We start from the raw sequence: 26,659 nt of genomic DNA, 5'->3' as shown, positions 1-26,659 counted from the left end.
TGTAGACCATGGTTCCAAAGTAAAATAGACAGTAAAGCATGCTTTAGGGCGGGGCTACCCAGCTGTTGGGTGCTTTCTGTGGTTTTGTCTTACCTTTAGTCTTTTAAAGTGTGTTTCAGTTTATGTAAGGTCATTATAACATTATCTTAACCTCATAATGTCTCGTTGTCCATTTGGTTGTACTTAACACCCCCCTCTTGTGGGAAATGCACAACTTAAGGCTTCACAACGGTAGTGCACGAACCAATAAATTATTTCACAGTGACTACATCCACTTATTTTTACTGCTATTCATTCTATGCAGATTTTCGAGTTTGTTCGAAAGATGCTATTAGCAGATTAAATCACAGACATCGTATTTTATCTTTTGGGATATTTTTTATTACATCCTTTTTAATGATGTGCTTTCAGACCCAATTCGATTTAATGTCTAATTTCCATGTGACAACCCAACTGTGTTTAACCTGTTTTTATTGTATTTAAAGTTATTAGGTAATAGCAATGATTGCTTTTGAGCTGGTTTGGCTCACCGTCATTAATCATAATAATACATAGTAATAGCTCTTTTCCTGGTGCCAAAGACGCTTTACAAGTAAATAAATAAATAAAATAATGAAAAAATAAATACAAAGATTAAGTTCACAATAACTTAACTCTGAAGGAAAGACCAACAATAAAGGGTTAATCTTCCTCTTGCTTGCCATTCCTCATGGCCAGCCAAGGTATTCATTCCTCATTAAGGGAGATTTGTCACCGGAGGAAATGCACCGATAACTGACCTTAAAACGCACAATCTGGATTTAGAAGGGTGCTATTCAGCTAGCCTTTCATCAGCAACATGGGAAGCTAATTTAATTTGCTAATTGTATTATGGCCATGTGATGTGGGGTGGGGGGGGGGTGTAAGAGGGCATATGGTACGGAGGAGCATAGAAAACAACTTGTCAATAAAAGGTGCCATATGTCAGGCGTCCTCTTTGGGTATTAACCTGGGGTCTCAGAAATGTTTCAGGGGGAGGGGAGATTACAGCAAAGCTGCTTACGAGCCTCATTAAAGCCTGATGAAAAAAACAAAACAAAAAACATTGTAAGCAAAACAAGGCTTTTTTTCTAGATGATATGCACTTCATATTTCGGGTATGGTGCACAGTAAATACATATACAGTATACAGTACTTCTGACAGCAAGTTCAGATCAAAATATGATCCTATTAACTTTGTATGGCACGTGTGCAAGAGGTTAACTTTCCACGTGAATGAGGTCACAGTTAAGCCAGGAAAGATGGATCCTTCGTGTGCCCTCTTTGTACTTGAGCCATGCTACTACCGATGCTTATAGAGTTAGGATACAGAGTTTGTGAAAGATGATGGAGGACATTTTGTATTATAAATGCCTCCATTGGGGTAATTACTTTGGTCACATACTATGGTTTGCTCATCACATAGTCAGCAACAGACCTGCTTTTAGACCATCTTCACATTTCAATCTCCTAGCTTTTTTTATGCCATCTTATCAACCCAATAATTGCTTATGTATGAGCTGGTTCTCTCAGAATGTGAATGTTGTTTTGAAGGCTTTAGTATAAAACTCAAACATTTATATCACCAGATAAGAAATTCAAGATCAATCGTGTAAAGAAAGGAGCATTAAAGAAACATGTTAGTTTGAGAAAAGCTAATTCTGAAATGTTTCTTTTTTTCTGAAAAACTGTAAACAACTTAACAATTGAAGGGAACACATGGGATACAATGCAGGGGTGAGAAAGTACTCTGTTACAAGTAAAAGACCTGCAATCAAAAATGTTACTCAAAGTACACAAGTATTATGCATCAAAATGTAGTGAAAGTAGCGACAGTAAAAGTAGTGATTGTGCAGATTGGTCCATCTCAGAATAATATATATGATATGTTTTATAATGATTGATCATGAAAGTGCTCTCAAAGCTAGTAAAGGTGCAGCTAGTTTGAATGACTTTGTATACTGCAGGGTAGCTTGTGAATTTACTCCAGGTGGAACTAAAGTCTGATTTAAGACTTGAGTTATATTTCACATCATTCATCCACATCTGTAAAGTAACTAAAGGTATTAAATACATGTAGTGGAGGAAAAGTACACCATTTACCTCTGAACTGTAGTGGAGTAGAAGTATGAAGTAGTATAACATGCAAGTAAGTTTAAGTAAAGTACAAGTCTCAAAGTTGTACCTAAGTACAATACTTGAGTATAGGGATGCACCGAATATTCGGCCCTTTCGGCTTTCGGCCGAAAGGGCCTTTTTTAAAATATCACCGAATGTCAGGGAACAGGGTTACGTTGGTAAGCTAACGTTTTGTTGACGTAATCAAAACGCGGCGACAAACACGGCGCGACCATGCTCGCGGCTGGCTCACAGCCAACATGTCTGGCGCTTGGAGATATTTAAAAATATCAGAGAAAGAGGCCCGGATTGCGATTTGTAAAATGTGTTCAGCTGACATTTCTCGAGGGGGTGTAACTGCAAAGACTTTCACCACTTCGGGATTACTCCACCACTTGAAATCAAAACACCCGGACAAATATGCGGAGTAAGATCAAATCACAAGCACTGACAGCAAGAGACTGTTCAGCGCTGCCTCTCATGTGCTTGATGAGAAGAGGAACAGACTTATGGCTGATAAAGCAGAGAAGCTACTGTTCATTAAAAAGAACCTCCCACTTTTCCTTAATAAGTAGACAAGGCTGGCTTATCATAAGCTTATCTAGTTCTACATGCCTACTCTACCCACTTTCCTGAACAATTTTCATTGTGAGTTATAATTCACCATCTCAGGTTATCATTAGGGGGAAATGACAGCAGCACAGTGTTCAATATATTGTACTTTCGGTATCTAAATGATACAATGTTGTTTACATTGCTCATGAAATTGTAATTTAATTTGCAATTGATTGTGGATTTTGTATCCAGTTTTCACTTTATGTATCTTTATACAATGTTTACTACTTTGTTTATGAGGACAGACAGCCTTATTTACAGATTCTTGAAATTGAATTGTAATTTCATTTGTAAATAGTTACATTCATGTGGATTTATCAAGTTTGCACATTTGTATGCATGCACTTATAGGTGCATTTGTTGTTGTTGAAGACCTGGCTGTTACAGTCTTTATTTACACTATTTTGGTGTGGGCCTACTGGCCTAGATGTTTATGCAGTTTTAGAGCACCTTGGCTTTGTTCTGAATGCACTTTGTTGTAGTTATCCTACAGAGAAAAGAAAATGCACTTGACTTGGAATTAATGTACTGTATGCATTCAAAAGTGCTGAATAAATGTTTTATGGACCCATAATAGTGATTATTATTTAAGTTAAGTTTTGCCATAATCATGTCTTTTTCCATAATCAGGTAGCTGAACAACATTGGTAAAAAATGTATACATTATATATATATATATTTCTATTAATCATTTTCGGCCTTTCTGCATTCGGCCAACTGTTTCCTATTTTCGGTATCGGTTTCGGCCAAGAATCTCCCATTCGGTACACCCCTACTTGAGTAAATGTACTTAGTTACTTCCCACCTCTGGTAAAATGTATATTCTGATAAGATTGAAGTCTTTCTAAAGGGCATCTTAAGTGTCATAATCAAACACAATGTTGCATAAGACTGACTGACTGCTATGCAAACCTTAAAAAAAAGATACATTTGGGTAACATGCATGGTGCATGGTGCAGCCTACTCGGGCTGGAACCCTTCGCCTGCAGTGCCCCCTGCAGGTTCGCTGGAGCAGCTCCTGCCCCCGGTAGGCATTCACAGGCCAGCACATGGACGTGGAGGGGATGCAGCACTGCATTCCTCTTGTCAAACACTGACAGGAGCCAGCTTCAGGCTGCAGGCTTACCGCTCTGTCCGGGCTGGGTTGCAGACAGGAGAGGAGCAGGGGGGGGGGGTGAGGGAAAGTGTCAGGAAGGGAGAGAGGAGGGAGGAAGAGAGGGAGGAGAAGCCAAGGTGGGCAGGGCTGCATTTAACTCACTTCTGCCCGGTACAGGGTGGAGGAGTGAAGGCACTGCTGCTCTGTGGGAGGGAGCAGAGAGGGTGGTGTTTCTCAGTGTGTTGGCTGTTCACTCAGAGGATCATGGGGGGGCACAGGCTGCTGATGCTGCTGCGCTGCTGGGGGCTCTGGTGGCTGACAGGTACACTCACTCACTCAGGTACACTACATTCATATAATTACATTTAGAAAGTTGCATGCCTTTGTATGGTGGGTGGAGTCCAGGCACAAGATGACGGCAGCTGTAGGGTTCCTTGGGTGTAGAGTATTTTAAAGGACTTTGTTAATGCAAGTTGACTGCTGCCAGGGCTTATGCTGAATGCGGTAAGGTGACTGAGACTACTGAACCAGGCAGACTGCAATAGTAGTGTGTGTGTGTGTGTGTGTGTGTGTGTGTGTGTGTGTGTGTGTGTGTGTGTGTGTGTGTGTGTGTGTGTGTGTGTGTGTGTGTGTGTGTGTGTGTGTGTGTGTGTGTGTGTGTGTGTGTGTGTGTGTGTGTGTGTGTCTGGCTAATTCAATCAGTATGATAGACTTTGGATTCAATTGTGTTTCAAAACTCTGCATAAATCAAAACAAATTATCCTTTAACTGTGCAAGTATTGGCTATTTCCTGCACTAATTTCCTCATATGCTAGTGACTGATGGGAAAAGGAATGACTTGCCTCGACCAAGCCTGCCTGTTTATCTGTATACGTGCACACTAAGCTCTGTATCACATAAGGTTAACTATGTTTTGACTCTCAGAGCTATTTGTGTATTTCTCTGTTGTGGATAGAACTGATTTATTTGATTTTAAATTTGATCAAATAATGCTTTTCTCACACAGATTTGTTTTTATCCATGTGCGTTTTTGCTTCCAGCAAACATTTGAATCAGTGTTGTTGAAGTAAGTTTTGTTACTAAATGAGCATGTCTCTCTACTGTATGTAGGAGTTCACTGTGAGGTGGACATCAACGAGTGTGACAGCAATCCATGCCAGAATGGTGCCACGTGTGAAGACTTTGCCAACTCCTACAGGTGTGTGTGCCCCGTCCCAGAGCCAGGCCATGACCCCTGGGGTGGGAGGGACTGTGACGTCCGTCTGGAGGGCTGCAAACAGCACCAGTGCCAACATAAAGCGGGTTGCATCCCTATACTGACTGATGACGAAGAACACAACTACACCTGCCTGTGTCCGCCTGGCTGGACTGGAGAACGCTGCAACACCTCCACCACTTTCTCCTTCAACTCAGAGGGCTACATCCACATGCAGCTGCCTGTTTCCAAAACCAGAACAAAGAGAGAGGCTAAAGACAGAAACCAAGGGCTCCACATGCATGTTCGATTCAGGAGCACTCTGCCCGACATGGTGCTGTACCACCGGGGCTCCACTGAGCGCTTCATTTCTTTGGAGCTTGTTGGAGGCTCCCTTCAGGCCAGGGTGAAATCAGGGAAGGTACTGCAAGTCATTTACCCCGGCCCAGTCAATGACGGGGAGTGGCACCAGGCCACTGTCACCATGGATGAGACGCTGGTCATGGTTGTAAAAGGACCCGGCTGTGAGGAAGGGTGCCTGGTAAAAAATGAGGTCTACAACCATCTGATGTTTGTCCAGCCCAGCTCCTTTCCACAGCTGTATGTTGGAGGGGTGCCACAGGAATATTTAGCCTACATGTCCAGTGGAGGGGCGTTCATTGGCTGCATGGAAGACTTTCAAGTTGATCACAAGCTGCTTCTTCCTCAGGATCTCATTAGAGAGGAGAACCAGGGGTTGGAAATAGGATGCAGCAAAAAAGATTGGTGTGAAGATGACCCATGCATGCAGCGAGGGCAGTGTGTGGACATGTGGGTCCGTCCCAGCTGTCAGTGTCATCGCCCCTACTATGGAGGAAGCTGTGACAAAGGTGAGAGTACTAACAGCATACTATATAGGTTTAAAGGAACACTCTCTACTTGTAGAACAGGAACAGCAGGTAGACTACTGCTGATCAGACTGTGTGTAGGAGGAACTGTTGGAATGCTTCTTTAGGTGGGAGTCATTCCCTACAGTACATATTTACCATAGTTTCGTGTACTTTGAGGTCCTGTTTTTTAGTGAAGGCGTGACCAATTCAAATATATTAATAAAATCTAAAATTCCATTCTGAGCTTCTCTACCTCTTACATAGAGTTAACACTTACTGCTGCTTGGTGCTAAAACAATAATAAAAAACAAAATATAAATATGATTTGTTATGTGAGTGCATAACATGCAACTCTTGAATCAGATTTACAAAAGATTGCCACTGAAAATCTGCACAATGTGGTAAAATACTGCTTCCCAATCAAGTTCATCACTGCCATAGAGGAGGGGCAAAACATATGTTTTAGTTGTCTCTATTTAGGGCAAAGTAAATTAATGTGGTTTGCATGAGTCATAAAAATCAACGCAGCAAGATATCACAAGATTGATTCCATGCATTGTGGGTCAAGCTTCAGAAGCACTGGATCCACCACTTCCCATGATGCAACTCCTAGTGAATGCACTTATTTAAAATGTTGCCCAGCACAAGGGACATGTGGTGAAAATGCTCCTCCATGGCCTCGCAACAATGTGATACTACCGAGTAGTACCCTGACAAGTAGTTACTTTTATGTTAATATGGATTGCTGGAGTGAAGAGATATACAGCATTGCTGATTCAGGTGTAGCATGTGCCAGTGTGTTGGGATAAGATACTGATAACATTGTGCTTCCCCTCCCATCTCAGAATATCCCTCCTGGACCTTCAGTTATGAGAACACCACCAGCTACGTCAGCTACAACATCTCGGAAACCCATGGAGAAAACTTCACCATCTCTTTTTTGTTGCGCTCGCTCAAACACAATGGTCTGCTCCTGCAGCTTCGTCGAGAAGGAAAGCCCTACCTGACACTTTATCTGAAGGAGGGCACTGTTGCTATATACAGCCCTCACACCACCCTGCTCTCAGAGGCCAAGCTCGTCACTGACGGCAAAAATTATTTAGTAGCTGTACAAGTACAGTATGGCCATGTCGTCTTCCCCAAAGCAGGGAATCATCGTGCCCTCGGGAACGTGAGTGTAGAGGCAGGGGATGTGGCATATGTGGGGGGGCTCCCTGCAGGCATGAGCCTGAATGCCTGGGGTGGAAATATGAAGGGCTGCCTGCAGGACATCCGGCTGGATCACAAGCATCTGACCACTGAGGGTCTTCCAGAGGGGGTGGAGGTCTACCAGGCCAGCACAATGGAGAACGTGCTGCCAGGATGCCAAAGTGATGACACATGCAAGGTGAAAGAGAAATGTACACTTTGATTCAAGATATTTTTTCTCATGCACAGCATAACGGGCAGTTGCACCAACATTCTTATGCTCAGCTCTCCACATCTATATATTAAGAAGCTATACATATGAACAAAGAATTACAAAATATAAGCTGACATACATTAATAAACAATTCCTGTCTCAGAATAAAAGTGCATGATAACACTCAAATAAATATCATATATAAACACGAGGGTATTGTATGGTGATTAAAAATTGTAAATATGCTTAAGAATAAGAATAGATAGATATAAAAGCATGAATAGTGAGTGTGTAAAACAATATAGTGACAGCCAGTGTCAGTGCTGATGGTCATGATTGGGGACTCTCAAGATCATGTGATTGTAGAGAGAATGGTGGAGACTTTTACCCTGAAAGCTGTGTTGTGACCTTAAAGAGTATCTTGCAGGTTTTTATTTTTTCTACATTTATGCTTAAACTTGCTTGAAAATTACAATTAAAAAAGTGAATGCAGGATTTGATATGTTTTACGAGACATAAGGGCAGGAATTCAGAGGGAAAGGAGCAATTTTGAGCTCTGCTCTTAAAAACTGCTTTTTTTTTTTTTTTTTTAAGGTCATACGTCAAACGCTTCATATTACATCACACAGGGGACACATCTCCGCTCTCTGACCGCGAGTATAGTAGAGTTGCGTTGAGTAGAGCGGTTGTGTTTAAAGGAGCTGGTATTTTTCTGTAGTTTTACATTGTATTTCACCATTTGTAATCATGGTGCAGTATTGTGTTTGTGCAGGTTGCACAAATACCAGCCTGTCAGGACATCGAGTCCACAGTAAAAAGGACCGGAGCTAGCGTTTTTTCCTGGGTGCGTTGTGCATCCACCTCCCTGCAGCACATACTCTCCACAGCTTTATCAGGAAACCGTATTACTTCTCTCTCCCCCCCCCCCCCTTCGCTGCTCTCTCTCTCTCTCTCCCCTCCGGTACACGGCACCGTAAGACATTGCATTAGGTAACGCTGTGGTGGCTGTACTGCTCCAGCCGTCTCCTTTGTGTTTGTTCGTTTCCCCCTGTCTGTGTTGTTTGTGTGTGCGTGGTGGCTGTCACTCCTGGCTCCCGGTTCAACCTCCACTCACCTGCTGCAATCAGCTGTGCACCCTCCCAGTGTGAGAAAAAGTTTTTAGAGAGTACTTGTCCATGGACAAGTGAGTTTGGCAATTTACTTGTCCGAATACATTTTTCACTTGTCCAGAATGGACACAAATTGGGGCCACTGGAATCTTCTTCTTCGCCATCGTATTTGACATTTTCCCACGGTTTTTACGACATAGCGGTAAGATTTTACTGCATCACACATAGTGTTGGGTATCGTTTGGATTTTAACGATTCCGGTTCTGCTTTTCGATTCCAGTTATTTTCGGTTCTCGATTCCGGTTCTTTGAGAGGGTAAAAATAAGTCCCATGACAAATTGGGAGAAAAATATATTTATGAAAACATTAAGTCAAATCTGTATTCCTATTTACAAATCACTTCATACTGTTTAATTTCTTACGGTTATTGAATACAATTATATAAAAATAATCTCTGCATTGTTTAGTTAGTTCTAAGTGGTGCAGTTTGAGAATGTACAATTGGCCCAGTCTCCTCTGATGTTACACTGCAACCTGCCTGTGAGACAGAGTCCAACCACACAGTCTGTGTGTCCAACACATGTCCTGCAACACACATGCTGCAACCTGCCTGTGAGACAGAGTCCAACCACACATGTCCAACACATAGGCCTAATAATAATAATAATACATTATATTTATAGTCTATAGGCCTAGCGCTTTTCTAAAACTCAAAGACGCTTACACATGTCCTGCAATACACATGCTGCAGCTGCCCAGCTGCTCACTGTTTGTAAAAGTAAATAAATAGTATTTTCATTTCAATAATGTAGCTACTTTCTATACCCTGCTTCATAAACAATACTGACATCCCTGTGCTCCTCCGAGTCTGGGGGTCCGGGGATGTGAGTACAGCGCGAGGACACAGGGAGGCTGCTTCACTTCATAAAGGAAATAGTGGTCAATATTAACAACACAGGAGCTAAAACGCTAAATAACCTTCATTACGTGTTAGAGAAAGAACATAAGAAAGATTGACAAAGATGAGGCTGTTAAACGGGCAGCGGATCCGCTGTGCGTAGAAAGAGAGAGAGAGACGCTGAGCTGCACCGTGCAGCGATCAGCTGATCCGGAGCATAGAGAGAGAGAGAGAGAGCTGCGGTCCGCGGGGCTCGTCCTCTCCTCCTGTCCTCACAACTCTTATCAATCCCGGGACCGGACAATTGTTATTTGTTCCTACTCGGAACCAAATTTTGCTTCCCAGCCCTGCAACTGTGCTACACGTCCCGCCCCACCCCGCCCCCGTCTAACTGTACAGAAAGCGGCGAGATGCATTTCCTTAGGAATCGACAAGCAGAACCGAAACTAACATTTCTAAACGAACGATGGCAGACACGTACAATTTGCGAATGAGTTCTGCCTTTTGTAAACTGAATTTATCAATAATTTGACAATAAATCAGGGCAAAAAACGTCACTTGTCCGCCGGACAAGTCAATTGAAAGATCTACTTGTCCGATATTGTAAATAACACGTCCCGGACGGTGGGACGTGTACTTTTTCGCACACTGCCTCCCCGACTACACACCTGCTTTCCATCAAGCCATTTACAACGACATATCAACGGAGGCTCCACAACCTTTCTCTGCCAGATCGTCAAGTATCAGCCGTATCTCGCATCTCTCCTCCGGTACACAGCACCGTAGTGTGGAGTTGCATTAGGTAACGCGAGATACGGCTGATACTTGCGCATTAGTTTCTGTTATGGATCAGTATCAACAGTCCTGCCAGTAACGTTACTATATTATCAATGCTACTTTAGTTATAGCCTGATATATGATAGCTAACTTTACAATGTTGTGATGTGACGTTAGCTAACATTCTGTAGCTAACGCCGGTCACTCACCAAGATAGCTGCCCAGTTCTCCACTGGTTCTCCTCACACCACAGCTCAATTTCTCTCCGATGGCCGTTATTTCTTCTAATCCTTGGCTGCTCCTGGTCTTTTGGACGCCTAGCAGGCTCATAATTATAAGGTTGTGGTCCGTCATATGCATTCGAATATTCATGTTCAACTTCTTCTGTGTCGAAACTAGCATTGGGATCCATGTTTATTAATACGTTACACCGGCCGCTCTCCCCCTTTTGTCCCCCGTGTTACGTCACACGCGGGAGGTCACGTGCCGAGGCTTTTTTATGCGGAAGTGAACATTTCTTACAAAAACGACGCCAGATGTCACCGTAGTGTATATTTCTGTATATTTTTTTGAAAATCTAGTGTATTCATCATTTTCATACACATTTATTCACAGGTGTCTTTAACCTGGAAGTTGCTCTTTAACCGAGCAGCATTATATCAGTTCAACCTGGATGTCAACAGGCTCCGTTGTAAACTTGCTCAGACGTTCTTTGCAACACCACAAAAAGCTCAGTGTGTTAATATACAAGTATGTTACCATGCTATGTTAGCACATTTCCAAAGTGAAGCTCAGGGTAATTGGAATGTAATTAGATCATAAGAGTCATTTTAGTTAATTATCTGGGATCTGTATCACATGAAACAAAGACTATGGAGCACTTAAACAGAGAAATAACTAAGTAAAATTGAGGGAATCAAAATTGGCACACAGAGAGAGGAAAATGCTCTTAAAGCCTAAAACCCCAAAAAGGTGTGGGACTCCATGAAAATCATGACAGGAGGGACATCTTCAGCTAAAACTATTGTGACGGACAATGAATTTTGTTTGCCAATGAACTAAACACGTTCTTTACCCGTTTCGAGTCAATTCTGCAAAATGCACCGAAATTCTCGAAACCATAATACCTCCTTCCTCTGAAAAAATGACCATCAGTGTCGAAGAGGTCAGAAAAACCTTTCAGTGCACCAACGCCAAGAAAGTGGCTGAGCCAGATGGGTGCAGCGGTTTTCTGCTGAAAAACTTTGCTACTGAGCTGGCTCCAGTGTGGCAACCCATCTTTCAGGCTTCTATTGACACGCACACCCACCCTCTGTCATGGAAAACTTCACATATCAAACCGCTGCCCAAAATTCCATGCCCAAAAGAACATAAGGACTACAGACCAAAAGCCCTCACCTCAGTGATTATGAAATCACTAGAAATAATTCTGCTCCGATTTCTTATCAGTACAACACAAGACAAAGTGGATCCATACCAATTTGCCTATAAACAAGGGTGCGGTACGGAAGATGCTGTGGCCACTCTGGTTCACATCATCACTAAACATTTAGATAAACGTAACTCCTATGCAAGAGCCCTCTTCCTAGACTTCTCATCAGCATTCAACACAATACAAGCAGACATCTTGGTGCCAAAAATTGCCAAAATGGAAGTAAATCCATACCTGATTTACTGGTGTGCCGCTTTCCTCAGAGAGCAACTTGTGAAGGGGAACAAAACCCTGTCATCTGCCATCACAACCAATGTAGCCCCCCACCCCCCCCCCCCCCCCCGCATGAGTTCAGCTGTGCTCTTCACTTTCTACCAACACACAAAACCAATTCACCATGAAGTACTCTGATGATACAACATTAATATCTCTGCTCAGTAACACAGACGACCCTGAGCTGCAACAGGCTGTACATGTTGTTGTTTTTGGCTCACCATCTGACTCCCATAAAGTCCCTATTGTCATCCATACAGATGAAATCAAGCAGTTTCATATAAATACTTGGGTGTAATGATTGACCATCTGCTGTCATGGAAGGGTCACATTGAATATCTGTGCAAAAGGACAAAACAAAGAATTTATTTTCTCCGCCGTCTTAGGTCTTTTGGGGCGACTACACAAATGATCCTGTTGTTCTTTACATCTGTAATTTTGTCTGTTCCACTGTACTGCAATACTACCTGGTACAAGTTTGTCAGCAGCTTTAAAATCAAAACTGCTCCACCTGTTAAAAATCTGCTCAAAGGTTGTTGGTCAACCCTGTCAGAGACTCTATGACTCAGCCTATCATAACAACCTAGTGAGGCGGTCCATCATCTCTGACCCAAACCATGTTCTGAACAGTGAATATGAACTGCTACCATCTAATCGGAGATACAGGGTCCCACGATTCAATAAAGTCAGACTGAAGCACTCCTTTGTGCATCAATCAATCCTCACAGTAAATACAGAGCTGAATCCCAGATCAAATGCACGTCTTTGAGAAGGTTTTCTCTCAGTGATTGTGCTGTTATGTTAAATGTGTGTTGCTTGTTTTTCATGTCTTGATGTTGATGTTACACATGGAGCTGCTGTGATGCAAGTCAAATTTCAGACTTGATCTGACCAATAAAGTATTATTGTATCGTATCTTATCGTATAATCGCAGCTTACATTTTTCAGAAATGTCAGTTTGGTAAGTGGTTGACTGACAGACAAACCTATCCTGCCACTTCTGGATCCATTTTAGCAGGGCTACATTATGTGATAAAGCAAAAAGTGCATGTTATCCAAAGATCAGTAACTGACAAAACTGTCTGGCTAACAGTTTTAGTAAAAATCCCCAGATAAACACTATTATGTTTTGCCAGTGTGTAGCTCTAACTCTGATAAAATGCTAATTTTGTTAGCGCCTTGCAGAGCTGTCTGATAGCTGGGTCGCCTCAACCCTATTAACATTGATCTGGTTATGTTCCTTTGATCTGTAAGTTACCCCTCAATCCTCTCTGCAGCTTTTATCTCTGCCGGCGCATCAGGTGAAAGATTTTACAGGTAATCATCAAATCCATTTGTTTGTGTTTTTCTGTGCACAGGATCAGCCCTGTTTAAACGGTGGACAGTGTCAAATAACCTGGAATGACTTCCAGTGCAACTGTTCCATGAAGTACTCTGGCCTCCTGTGTGAGACCCGCCTGTGGTGCGTGGACCACCCCTGCTCTGAAAGGGTGCGCTGTGTGGAACTGCAGGATGGGTATGAGTGTAAGTAATCCTTTGCCTGAAATCATTCTTTATCAGGGAAGGACAGGTGGAGTCAGGTCAGGCCACGTTCATTTTTTTAGCTCTTAATTTCTTAATTAGACGTAGAGTCTTGAAACATTTCTGAAAGGCCATTTAAAGCCATCCTTAGAAAGTAAATAAACACCACGACCTAAAGAGTCTTAGCTAGCAGAAAGATTATCCTACTAAAATACAGAAAAAACAAATATATAGATAGATTGTCCAGGGACTACAGATGGAAAATAGCCTCTTGGCTAACTCTGGCACAAATGTTTATTAATGTGCACTGTCCCTGTAAATGAATAAATATAAATGATGGTTGAGGCTTTTCCCAAGAAGCAGAAACAAAATGGTAACAGGAAGCAGAGGAGAGACTAGGGACATGAGACACTGACAACAGATTTGATAAACAGATACCAGTTGCTTTTTCCAGTGATCATGATAACACATCATGTTTAATTACAGAAGGATTTCAAATCACGGCTCATCAGTAGCTTTTTGAATCACTTGTATTTCAAAAAAGAAATGTTTACTACCACAGAGTTTTATTTTAAAAATGTATAGAAGGGGTCCCCAGCACATACAACTGATGGATGCTACACATATGGCCTCTTTCTGATTATACTGCCATTTTGGATCCTGAAAATGTCAGAAATTGATTCAGCATCCTCAATAACCCACCAAACTATTCAAAAATTGTCCAAATCGGCAAGTAAGTAATTACACTCTTAAAACTACTGGGTTAAAAAATAACCCAATCATAACCCAGCTGCTGAGTCACTATAGGACAGAACACACGCTGGGTTGTAATAACCCATGTGCTGAGCTGGATCATTTAAACCCATGTGCTGGGTTGTTTATTTGACCCAAGCAAGTGATTGAAATTAACTATATCACTGGGTTAAATATAAACCATACATTGGGTTGTTTATTTGACCAAAGCTAGTGATTGAAATTAACTATATCACTGGGTTAAATATAAACAATACATTGGGTTGTTTATTTGACCCAAGCTAGTGATTGAAATTAACTATATTGTTGGAATAAATATAATATAATAATGTATAATAGTGTAATGAATTATCTCCAAACACACCGTATATATATATATATATAAAAAATGCATTTATTGATAATTTGAACAGCTTTGGCAAATCGCCAACATTCCATTTCCACTATAAAAGAACAATGCATTTTAGCACAATACAAATAAAAAAAAATATTACATCCGTTTGAATTCCAACCCTTCAAATGGACAAGCTGCTGCCTCCAATCTGGTGTGCATAACGATTCTGATTCATACATACTGTAGCCCAGGGATCACCAACTACATTTGTCCAAGGGCCAAAATGTAGCCAATAGACACTATCGCGGGCCAGCGATTTTTATATAGTCCACAATGGAGCACACTCAGGTACTGCGTACCGCATAAAGCTTAGCAGACTCTTCACGCTAAGGAAGGATCACTTCTAGGCAGGGTTGGGAGGGTTACTTTGTAAATGTAATCAGTTACTGAATACTGAATACATGCTCTGAAAGTAATCATAATACAGTTACAGTTACGTGTCTTAAAAAAGTATGTCTACACTTAGTAGACATACTTTTAAGTAAAAACGTATTCAGATTACTTTTAGAATACTTTCTTTTTCTATAACAGATGGGTATGTTTTGGTGTACAGGAGACACTTATTTTACTGTTTTAATGGCTTATCAAGAACTCAAACACAACATCTTGGTGTCATTCTGGACAGCTCCCTCTCATCTGCGCCCCACATAAAAAACATCACCAGGACTGCATTCTTTCTACTGTCTTAAAACCAGGGCTGCAACTAACGATTATTTTGGTAGTCGACTAATCGGTCGATTATTTTTTCGATTAGTCGACTAATCTAACGATTATTTCTGTCACAGCCTCCATCTCTGCTTCCTGTGGGCACGGCTCCTTTTCCGGGCTCCAGTGCATGTTTTACCTCAAGTCTGCACACCTGTGAATGTCACCCTGTTGTCCAGTCCCTCTGCCTTAACATAACATGATCCCATAGAAAATTAAAATAATGACTCATGAAACATTTGAATTTGAACTTTGAACTTGTTTAATCAAATGTATTTGAATAACATAAATACAAAAAAATCTTAATGAAAACAAAATAAATAATACAAATTCAATCGCATTTTATTCTTGTCATTTCGCAGACCCTTGTTAATTATTATTTTAAGTTTGGAATTAATTACAGCGTCCATAAAGCTCTAGTGTGCTCTACTACGCTGTAAGCTTGGCGCTGTTTAGCAGCTCGTTGGTGGACACGCAGCCTCAACATAACTGAAATAGCGTTTGCTTAGCAAGCATTAACCATGAGACGTTCTGTTTTCCAACATGTAAGCTAACGTAAACATGACTATGGCTAACTTGCTCAAACTTACCCATGATCAAAGTAGCAGTCCTCACGGCTTCCAGGGTGCTTGCGTTTTAAATGCTCGTGCATCACTGTAGTGCTGCCGTGGAATGCCAATTCCCCTTTACTAATTCTGCATTTCACTGACTTCTTTGGCTTGTCGTCTGTGAAATACTCCCACACTTTCGAACTCTCCGGTCTCGCTTTTTTGGAGCTCTTCATCACCCTCATTCTCTCTCCTTTCCGCCATCGTTCGTATTCTTTCTTCTTTGTTGTTAGTACAGAATGCAGTCATGGCAGACAATGGAGAGTATACTGCCCCCAGCACTTCCTGTAGTGCATTGCAGTTACAAATTGAACATTTGCGCAGTTTTGAATTAACGTTACCGGCTCTCTGATTGTTTTTATACGACGCGTCGACACTAAAATTCCGCGTCGACGAATTTTTATGATCGACGTCGTCGATTATGTCGACTAATCGTTGCAGCCCTACTTAAAACCTTCTTGGAATATGTTATGAATTGTGAGGTGTCCTTGGGTGCTTTGAAAGGGCGCCCCTAAATAGAATGAATTATCATTATTATTTATTATCTGAAACGATGTAATAACTTTTTAAAATGTGTCCAGTCACTTGCCCCATGCATTCAGCAGCAGCAGGCCATTCAATTTGATTTGATCCCGTTATGAAATGTCATCATTTCGACAATAAATAAATGCTACATAAACGTTATCTTGCACATTTTATCTAACCATCTCCGTTTCTAACTTTCAATATATTTTAAAAGAGATCTCTCTCTCTCTCTCTCTCTCTCTCTCTCTCATCTGCGTGCGGGGGTGGGGCCTCACAGACACGCTGCACCTCTCTCTCTCTGGCTCAGGCATGCTGCAGCGCTGTGCAGTGTGCACACAGTTCTGCCGGTAATGAATATTACATTTTGTGAGGAAACTTTTCCACCAATAATTCCAATAAGTATTCCAAAATGTATTCACTTCAGGTTTACGAAAGTAACTGTAATCAGATTACTCGTTTTTCAAAGGTAACGCCAGCTGAATACAGTTAACCTACTTGATTTTTGTATTCTGATTACGTAACGCCGTTACATATATTCCGTTACAACCCAACCCTGCTTCTAGGCTACAGTCCCGCAGCTCCTGCCTCTCTGTTGGACTCCGGTACTGCACCTTACTCACGAGACGTTGTAAAAACAAAAATGGGTGGGGAGCGAATGCAGTAACCACTTCGCCAACGCCACAGTCACCCCCGTCGTGCGGGCCGGATGAGAATGTCTGGCGGGCCGGATGTGGCCCGCGGGCCGCTAGTTGGTGGTCACTGCTGTAGCCTATATTTCACAGTGAATGTGAGAAATCAGACTAGGCAGAGGTGGAGGCCATGACAGCAAAGTGCAGTGGAAACAGACTTAGCGAATAAATCCTGACGTAACATGAAGCATGTGACTTAAACAGCTGAGGAGGATGTAACCTTCCTCACATTAATACATGAAACATGTCTTCCAAGTCCATCAACATTTCCACATTCTTCTCCCAACCTTTGAGGTTTGACTGGTGTTTTTTTTTAAATGGCATCGGTTCACAAGAGCGGCTGAAGAAATCCTACAGTCCATTATGTTCTTCAGTCCAAGGACTTTAGGGGAAAGCCTTTCACCATCCATTTGCAAGAGCACTTTCTGAATGAATTCATAGTAGTACCTTAGCTCTTTGGGGGAAGCCATGTTCAGTGTATAGATGACTCCCAGCATGATGGCACAAGCTCGGGCTACAGATCCAATGTTGTCCAGAATGACTAGTCCTTCAACAAAAATCCCAACGTCGTCATAATGTCCAGGTTCTCCACCCTCCTTGTTGATGACATATATGCCCATGGTAGATTTCTGCAGGTCTCTGGTAACGTCATCTCCTTCGATGTCCTGTATATTTAAAGAAAAAACATGCATTTATTCAATATATGTAATTTTAATGACATACTTTATCGTATACATTTTTTGTAATATTGCTCACATACCTATTAGTCCCTTAAAACAAAGCTGGTCATATTGTATATATTTCTGAATCAAACTAAATATGTGTGAGGTGTTTTTAAAGATATACGTAGGAACCAATAAGCTTGGTGCTGAGTGTCAGAAGTCAGAGAGGATTGACAGATGGACCAAGACATCGTTGATTATGGTCTTTCCATTGGACAGTAAGAAAAATAATGAATAAAGCCAACCTCATCGTATAAAGAACCAAGCTGATGGTTTGAAATGCTTTAGTCTGTTGATGAATATCAACATTCATATAAATATTCTCAACCTTAATACTCCTTATAAGGTAAAACATAATTATCTACAATTGATGCCTGACACTAGGATCTTAAAACACTACATGTGACTGACAAATGCAATTACAATAACTTAACATATACTACATTCTTGCACCTGGCAAGTAATCCAGGCTGTTGTGAGGCAAATGGGGCTCTATACGGTACTGGACAGGTGCAATTCATAAAATTGCTCCTTAGAGTATATGACAATTTGTATAAAACAGTGTATACACACATTTACCTTTGGCAAGATCGCCAGATGTTTGGCTAATTTCTGGCCAACAACTCCTCCCTTCTTCTGGAAGACAGATGTCAGCTGAGGTAGATGGCTGTCCAACTGCGCCATGAAGGCTGTTTCAAGTGGGATAGTTGTTATGCGCTGGAATTCAGTATCTGTTATAGTGTTGCTCGGTGTACCGATACTTGAAAGGTACCGCGATACCCTGCCGTTAAAAACGGTACGATTCCTCCGTTTCATTAGTATCGGTACTTTAAGAATGACGGAGAAAAGTACTCCGGTGAGAAAGCGCCATTTTAATAAGAGCCATGTGTGTTCAGCGCTCTGCTTCAACTCCCTGCACTGCAGCCGTGCCTGCCCTCTCAAGCACGTTCTAAGTCCCTCCCCTCTCTCGTGCACGCGGCCACGCGCTAGCTGCCAGAGCATGTGAGAAAACTAAACGAGAAGCATGGCTGCAAGTGGGAGTGCAACTGCCGCTGCGCCTCGGCTTGTTGACAAAAAAGACACCAGAAGCGAAATTTGGAAGTATTTGAGCTATATCTCTGACAGTGAGGGCAAGACTACGGACACCACGAGGCCTGTCTGTAAGAAATGTTTTAGATCCCTGCAAACCAAGGGAGGCAACACATCAAACTTGGCTAAGCACCCGCCGACCGCCATCCAGAGCTGTTTAAAGAATTTAAAGACAGACAGGTTAGCGAATGTGATAGATAACATAATTACATCATGCTCAAGCCCATGCCCTCAAATCTAAGTCAAACAAGTGTAATTTATTTTGTGACAAACGAACGTTTTCGTAGTTTGACGAGGCAATTAATGGCAATGATAACTGTCTAATATGGCTATCTTTTTAGCTAATTTACCAATGTGGCTAACATCTGCAATATACATTTTGTCAATAATTATTTATATTACTGTTACATGACATGTACATGTTAATAAAATATTTAAAAAATTATATTTTATAAAACAAAAAAGTTGTTTGAGATGATGCTTAATTTTATTTAATACGAATTCTTGTCATTTATTTTGTTTATTGTTCTCATTGTTTAAAAGTTTGTGTTATGGTTATGGTTCTGGTGTGAAACAAAGCGCAATAATTAAATTTAAGACTGTTTCCCTTTTTTTAAGAAAAGTATCGAAAAAGAATCGGAATCGCAATTCTTGACTTGGTATCGGTACCAAAATGTTGGTATCGTGACAACACTAATCTGATATGCAAAAACAAAACGACAGAAGACAAAGAGCACATTCAGACATTGGTGTAATGATATTTTGTATCTTCTATATAATTAAAGGATAGATTCTAATTTTTACCTCCTCATTAACCAAGTCCTTGTCCTATGTGTATTGGTGTACAGTGTGTTCTAACCAGTATTTCTATTAATCTAAGGTAATTGCAAGGAATCAAAACTAGACTTGTAAGCTGTATGGTTGTTTAAACCTTGCTAATACTTTTTTTAATTGACAATGGGTCAAATGTTGAGTTATAAAGTGAAAACCCCAATTCCAGCAGCAGCTGTTTTCTTCAGACAATCAAACAGACAGTTAGAGAATAGCTGGTGAAGAAAGCGGAACATTGAGCAGCTAAAGAGCCAAATACTTTACTAAGGAGTTGGTGGAGAGCATAAACAGAGCTAAAAGTTAGTGAATATTGGACTTATCAGATGGACAGAAACACCATTTCAAATGTATGATCATGTTGCTCTGTATCAGCTTGATCTGTACAGTAAATAGGCATTTCACCATACATTCACCATGTGAAATATATAACTTACCTCATCAATATGGAGTATTGTGAGTAAGGTTCTGTTCCACATCACACCAACATCAGATAGCAAAACCTGCAATAAAAATAAAGATGAGCAGAAATTAAAACTAATCATAATGGTAAATGAAAAAAGCTAATTGATTACCAATGATTACTAACTTGTGTTAGGCCAATGACTCAAAATCCTACAAATTTCTTTGTGACAAACAATGTAACGTCTTTTTTTTTTTTTTAAATAGAGTCTAAATATGACTGGATGTGATGCACTTTTGCTAAATGTTTAGACAAATTGCTTGTGTGTCCTTACATGCTCAACCGTTATTGCACTTGATGGAAGGGAGAAGTTTTTCTAAATTCTTTCATTGTAGGTGGGTGTGTGTGTGTGTGTACATTACTACACAACTAAGCAAGGTTAACAGTAGGCTAACAGTTGCTAATGTTAATCTGTCAAAACACACAGTCGATAGCGTTAATGTTAGCTATAAAGCTACCTGTTTAAGTATAATATAATACACCCAAAGCTGAGCTACTTACTTAAAACGGAGAGCCGTGGAGAACGGGTCATGGCTAGAAAGGATCCGTCTAGTGTAAATATGACGTCACGTTCTCGTTGTAACTCTCGTTGTAATCGGAGCGGCTCGGAAACACATCTACAGCAGTAACATGATGCAACATACACATTAATGCAGCAGCAATATTAATAGAGAAACATCAGACATAATAGTAAAAAGCTGCAAGGGAACCTTTTATTGCACCAGGAGCTATCTTGGGACTTTTACTGCGACAACGTTGACTTGCCTGTGAATAAAAAATAAACCATAGTGTTGGTGATCTACAGTGTTGTCATTCTTAATTGAACACCAGCAAGACCGCTAACACCCTATTTCAACAATCACACTTCCTGTAATTGACATAATTAATAGATAGTTTCGCTTCTCATCATCAGTTGCTGTGGCCCACTGATGTTAACGATCGTAACTGAAAGGCTGCCTGCCAAACGTAAACATTCAGCCATGTGACATTCAGCCAAACTCTCGCGAGAGTTTTACACAAGACGGGTCCTTTCTAGCCATAACCTGGAGAACGTTCACCTCACGACAGCAGAGCTACGCAGGCAGTCCGGTCCTTCCGATTCCCAATGGAAATGGAGGGAAAAGTGGCGGGCTGCTTGTGTATGCACATGCGCAGACAGGACAGTATATTTGGTAATTAAATTGTACATATTTTTTTCTAATGAGGCTACTTTTAAATGAATGAAATCAGCTAATTTTAAACAGTGACAATATATGTTAAGATTAATTAAAACAGATAAGAAGGATGCAATAACACATTCAAATCTATTAAAAAAGGCTTAAAACATGTAACATCTATAAGGGGTCAATCAGTTTTTTCAATGTGTTTTGATGTGAGAAATGACCAAAAGATGGTTCCAGAATGATTCAGAAGTGGGAAAATGAATAAAGCAACCTCTCGGTTCAAAATAACCCAGGCAGGTGTTCAACTGCAATTGAAGCCCTAATAACCCCTTTGACCCAGCATGAACAACCCATCAGTGTATTTACAGTACCCAAATAGCCCATAATTATGACCCAGCCAAATGAACCCAGCAATGTGTTTATAGAAATAACCCCGCATTTTTTAGAGTGTAGGCCTACCTTTTGTCTGCATAGGTTATAAAGCAATGTATTGCTAATGAACGCAACTTATGCTAATTGGGCAGTTTCTATGTGCTGGGGACCCGTACTTTACATTTCTAACCTAACCTTGTAGGATTCTATGAGCAGGCACATAGACTGGAGATCAAGCTCCAAAAACACTTTTGTATACCCAAATGTAACTTGATATCGTTTGCAACTTTATGATGATATCTTTCAGTTCAACATCCCTGAATTGTACCACTGGCTAAAGCCCCAAAGCCCTATGGTGCGTATTAGAAATGATGATGACATCATCAGGGTTATTTTTACTCCTATATCATTTCAAAGCCTTAGCGTTTCTAACCATGAAAATTGAACTCTCTTAAGTGTTTAAAGTAGGTCATAAAATAAGAATGTACCTTAATGTGATAAATGCACACCAAAGACGCATGGTCATCATGCTCATCTAATGTCAGGAAGATGGAGGAATCAACACTGTTACTTAACGCCATTTGTTCCTGCTCAAATGAATGTTTTCCGCTGGCATTGTTTATCCTTATCAATATTATGATATGAGAAGGAAACCCAAACTGATTCTGCAAAATAAACTGCAACCAAAACAAGATAACATGCGATTACAACCATATAGTTGTTGACAGTGGCGGCCGGCCCATAGGGGCGCCGCCCCACCTCTTCCCACATACAAACAAATATATTAAATAAATATTAAATAAAAAAAAAAATATTTCAAAAAAAAATATTTCAAAAATATATATATTTTATATTTTTTATTTTTAATGAACAAGGTAAATATCATACAATTGGTATCAGTAAAATGTATAATCTACAATAAAATCTTGTTTAAAATTGTGTTACGATGTCTAAAGTTACTGATAAGTCACATGTTTCCTGCCTGGCCTTGCCCTTGGCATTAGTTTATCATTACAGGGCGCTGCCCCCGAGCCAAACAGCAGCAACCAGCACGTAGCAAAAGTCTCAATCGTAAACTGTGCCACCGAAACATAATTTCAGCCAATCAGCGCCGTAAAATATTTTGGTCACGAGGGCGCTCACTCGGCGCCCACGTTGCTTACGTGCGTTGACGTGAGTTCTTTTTTAGACTCGTGAGGAACTGAGGTAGTATCTATAGCAGGGGTTCTCAACCTTTTTTGGGCCAGCGCCCCCCTGTCCATTATCCAGGTCTCTTACCGCCCCCCATCAAAAAAAGTAGACTTATTTTCTTCCCTGAATATTAATGTTGACTAATATTCTGTGTTATTTCATTTAAAAAGCATGTCACTGAATGCCAAATAATAGATTTGATTTAACTGGGCAGTTGGAATATCATTATCATTAGTTTACCAGAGAGCAGAAAAGCCATGTGAATGTGAATAAAAATGATATTTATGAGTGTTAAACAAACTCAGACAAGAGCAGAGAATACAAACAGACTGCTACGGAACAGCAGCAATTTCACACATGTCCAGTGCAGAACAAACAGTAGGCTACAAAACTGTACATTAGGCCTACAGAACTAGCAGGTCGGAAAGGTGTTGCATTTCGCCAAATTGCGGGGGGGGGGAAGGTTAGTGTGAGCCCTGCGCTTGGTGGTTCTCCGCCAGTTTCTTCACTGCGGGTTGCAGAGAACTTAGTTTCAGTCGCAGTGCTCCTTAGGCTGTCAAGTTCAAGCGATTGCGGTACTTGGACTGCATGTGGAGGACCTGGCTGAATCCCTGCTCCACGAGGTATGTGGTTGGGAAAGCCAGAAGAAGCAGCCTCGCTTTCTCCCAGAGAGCCGGGTAACCCTGAGAGTATTTGACCCACATGTTGCCCCAGCCAAAGGTGCGAAAAATAGCCTGGGCCTCATCGTCACTCTGGATTTCGATGAGATGCTCCTGTATTGCTGGCTCGCATTCCGCCACGTCCGCCTGAAAGGGCTGCACCACCCAGGTGGGAACATCGAGGTCCAAAAGATCTCTGAAGCGGATCTTCAAGTCAGCATTCACCATCCTCAGGTGGTCTGTGTAAATGAGGAGGCGCTCATCGGTAAGAGCCTCAGACACCTGCAATGAGTATAACCAGGAAATTGTTATCGGTGCAGAATGTTACCATCCGATTTTAAACTGGTTATTTTATTGCGAATTAGTTTACTAATTGATGTTTCTTTATTCTCATAATACATTCAGAACATAAGTTATTTATACTAACCAGGAACACAAATATAGTGTTGCATAGAGTAGCCTACATTTATTACATGTATTATTTATTATTATCATTATTTAGTAGCCTAGGCTAGATCACCTTGGTCAACAGCGGGAAATTAGCAAACGGCCTCCTGCCTATGCTCTGCCGGTATAGATCCAGCCTGGAGGTGAGACTGTGGATGACCGCCTTGCTCTGGATCAGAGTAACTCCTTTTCCTTGGAGCTTCAGCGTGACTTCATTCATTTTGCCAAAGAAGTCTGCGAGGTACATGATGTCGCAGCGGCTGGATGACACCTGTTCCCCGAGAGCTGCATCCACCTCCTCCAGGAACTCCACGATGCTGTCAAACAGCTCACAAAAACGAGCAAGGCAGTTTCCTTTTGAGAGCCAGCGGACATCAGTGTGGAGAAGAAGACGCTCAAAGGTCTCATCATTTTCCTGACACAGCTGTCGGAACAATCTGTTATTCAGGGCGTGGGCTTTTATTTTGTTTATTGCCTTTACTGCAACATTGAGAGAGTCGTGGAGAGGTGGACTTTTAGATTTGGCCACAAGGTTGTGGCGGTGCAAGACACAGTGGACTGTGAGGACATGCGGGACCTGCTCCTTCAGCAGAGTGGTGAAGCCACGGTACCTGCCAACCATGGAAGGGGCACCGTCAGTAGCACATGCGAGGATGTTGTTGATCGGGATTGACTTCTCCTGTAGATAAGCATCCAGTGCATTAAAAATGGTCTGGCCCTTGGTGTCTGTGACCAGTTATTTGGAAAATAAAAATTCCTCAGCCATCTCCTGACTGTTGGAGGTGCTATAGCGGACATAGGCCATCAACAGAACATTGTTGTCAGAAGTGGTTGTCTCATCCAGCTGAAGGCTGAATGGAGTTTCCCGCAGGATGGCACACAGCTGCTCCTCTGTATCGCCCATTTCATCAATCCTGCGTGCTACGGTGTCATTACTGAGTGGGATGGATTTCAGCACCTGTGTGGGATCACGCTCCATCACAGTAGATATGACCTCTTTGATGGCAGGGAGTACCAACTTCTCTCCGATTGTGAATGGCTGCCCACATTTGGCTATCAGCAAGGAGATGTTATATGACGCTATTAGCCCGCTGTCAGTCTGGGTGGTCTTCCTAGCGAAGAGACTGCTGATGGTGCTCCTACCATGTTTCTCTTTGAGGGCCTGGAAGAACGGACGCTCCTTATCTGCCTTATCCGGGTGGATCTTGGTAAGGTGCTCCTTTGAACGTGAGGGTTTCATTCCCTCATTGGAAAATACATGTTCGCAAAGTAAACACATTGGGAGCTGTGCATTGGTAGGAGACGGTATGAAGCCATAGCTAAGATATTCAATAGAGTACTGTCTGCATTTTATCTTTTTTCGCGGCCATTTTGCTGATGTGATATGATTTTTGTTGTTTTATGATGCTAATATTTAGGGGGGGGGGGGGGGGGGGGGGGGTAGTGTCACGATATGGCGGCAAACGCTAGAGGGCTAGCTGGTGACATGACAAGACATCGTGCCGGGAGCGGACCGGAAGTCGTTGTAATTTTGAACAAACAGAGCTCTGTGTGGAGCAGCCTGGCTAGCCAGCTCTTCCATGTCGTAGCAGACATAGAAACGGGTATTATTTTCATAAACTGACCACTTAGTTCGAATCTGTTAGTGGAATTTGTCATATCAAAACATATCAAAATTGAACAAAGTGACACAGATTATTAACAGTCGCGATCCCAAAATGACAACGACTTCCGGTCCGCTCCCGGCTGCTTTTTGTAGGGTACGTTCGTAAATGCGCTCAGAGCGCTCCGAGCGTCCCCGTTCCACAGTCCAGAGCGCTGCGCTCTGAGCGCTCACAGCTGGGTGCTCTGGCGGAACAGACGGGTTGTCCGAGCGGACTGACCGTTCGTGCATTTACGAACGTACCCGTAATAACACTGCTGACAGCTGACCAATCGCAAGCAGAGTTGTGGTTTCCTATAGCAACAAAAGATGCTGACAGCTGCTTTTTGTACAGGAAAAGACGCTGTGGCCAGCGTTTTTCATGACAAAAAGACATTATGCGTGAACGCCCCCCAAGAACACCTCAATGCCCCCCTTTCAAAAATATTGCTTCCAGCGCCCCCCGATGTTCTCTGAACGCCCCCTGGGGGGTGGTACCGCCCCCGTTGAGAACCAGTGATACAGGACTGTCTCAGAAAATTAGAATATTGTGATAAAGTTCTTTATTTTCTGTAATGCAATTAAAAAAACAAAAATGTCATACATTCTGGATTCATTACAAATCAACTGAAATATTGCAAGCCTTTTATTATTTTAATATTGCTGATTATGGCATACAGCTTAAGAAAACTCAAATATCCTATCTCTAAATATTAGAATATCATGAAAAAGTATACTAGTAGGGTGTTCAACGAATCACTTGAATCGTCTAATTAACTCGAAACACCTGCAAGGGTTTCCTGAGCCTTGAAAAACACTCAGCTTGGTTCAGTAAACTAAATCACAAGTATGGGGAAGACTGCTGATCTGACTGCTGTCCAGAGGACCGTCATTGACACCCTCCATCAGGAGGGTAAGACACAAAAAGAAATTTCTCAAAGAGCAAGCTGTTCACAGAGTGCAGTTTCAAAGCACATCCACAAAAAGTCTGTTGGAAGGGGGAAATGTGGCAGGAAACGCTGCACAACCAAGAGAGATGACCGCAGCCTTAACAGCATTGTGAAGAAGAGTCGCTTCCAGAATTTG

General features: G+C 41.7%; 2 protein-coding genes and 1 long non-coding RNA gene across 3 annotated transcripts in view; 1 reads left to right on the top strand and 2 right to left on the bottom strand.

The window, feature by feature from the left end:
* LOC307043286 (protein crumbs homolog 2-like) overlaps positions 1-26,659 on the top strand; it is a 37,254-nt gene that overhangs the window by 3,059 nt on the left and 7,536 nt on the right. Inside the window, exons 5-7 of the mRNA XM_079687646.1 lie at positions 4,958-5,911; positions 6,757-7,298; positions 13,161-13,326. Coding sequence (XP_079543772.1) covers positions 4,958-5,911; positions 6,757-7,298; positions 13,161-13,326 — 1,662 coding nt within the window. The remainder of the gene's footprint in view (positions 1-4,957; positions 5,912-6,756; positions 7,299-13,160; positions 13,327-26,659) is intronic.
* On the bottom strand, positions 15,779-21,119 carry LOC307043289. Its single transcript, XR_013809310.1, has 4 exons — positions 20,601-21,119; positions 20,074-20,139; positions 18,299-18,408; positions 15,779-17,662 (listed from the first exon to the last, which is right to left on the bottom strand). It is a non-coding gene; the product is annotated as an uncharacterized lncRNA (long non-coding RNA).
* LOC307043288 (protein FAM200C-like) lies at positions 23,090-25,362 on the bottom strand. The gene is made up of 2 exons (XM_079687648.1): positions 24,005-25,362; positions 23,090-23,766 (listed from the first exon to the last, which is right to left on the bottom strand). The coding sequence occupies exons 1-2, from the start codon at positions 24,551-24,553 to the stop codon at positions 23,374-23,376; spliced, it is 942 nt and encodes a 313-aa protein (XP_079543774.1). The 5' UTR covers positions 24,554-25,362; the 3' UTR covers positions 23,090-23,373.

This window comes from Notothenia rossii, assembly GCF_949606895.1.
Source record: "Notothenia rossii genome assembly, chromosome: 6".
In the NCBI taxonomy this organism is placed as follows: Eukaryota; Metazoa; Chordata; class Actinopteri; order Perciformes; family Nototheniidae; genus Notothenia; species Notothenia rossii.
The sequence above is the reverse complement of the archived record's forward strand: the minus strand, read 5'-3'. Positions and strand labels throughout refer to the sequence as shown.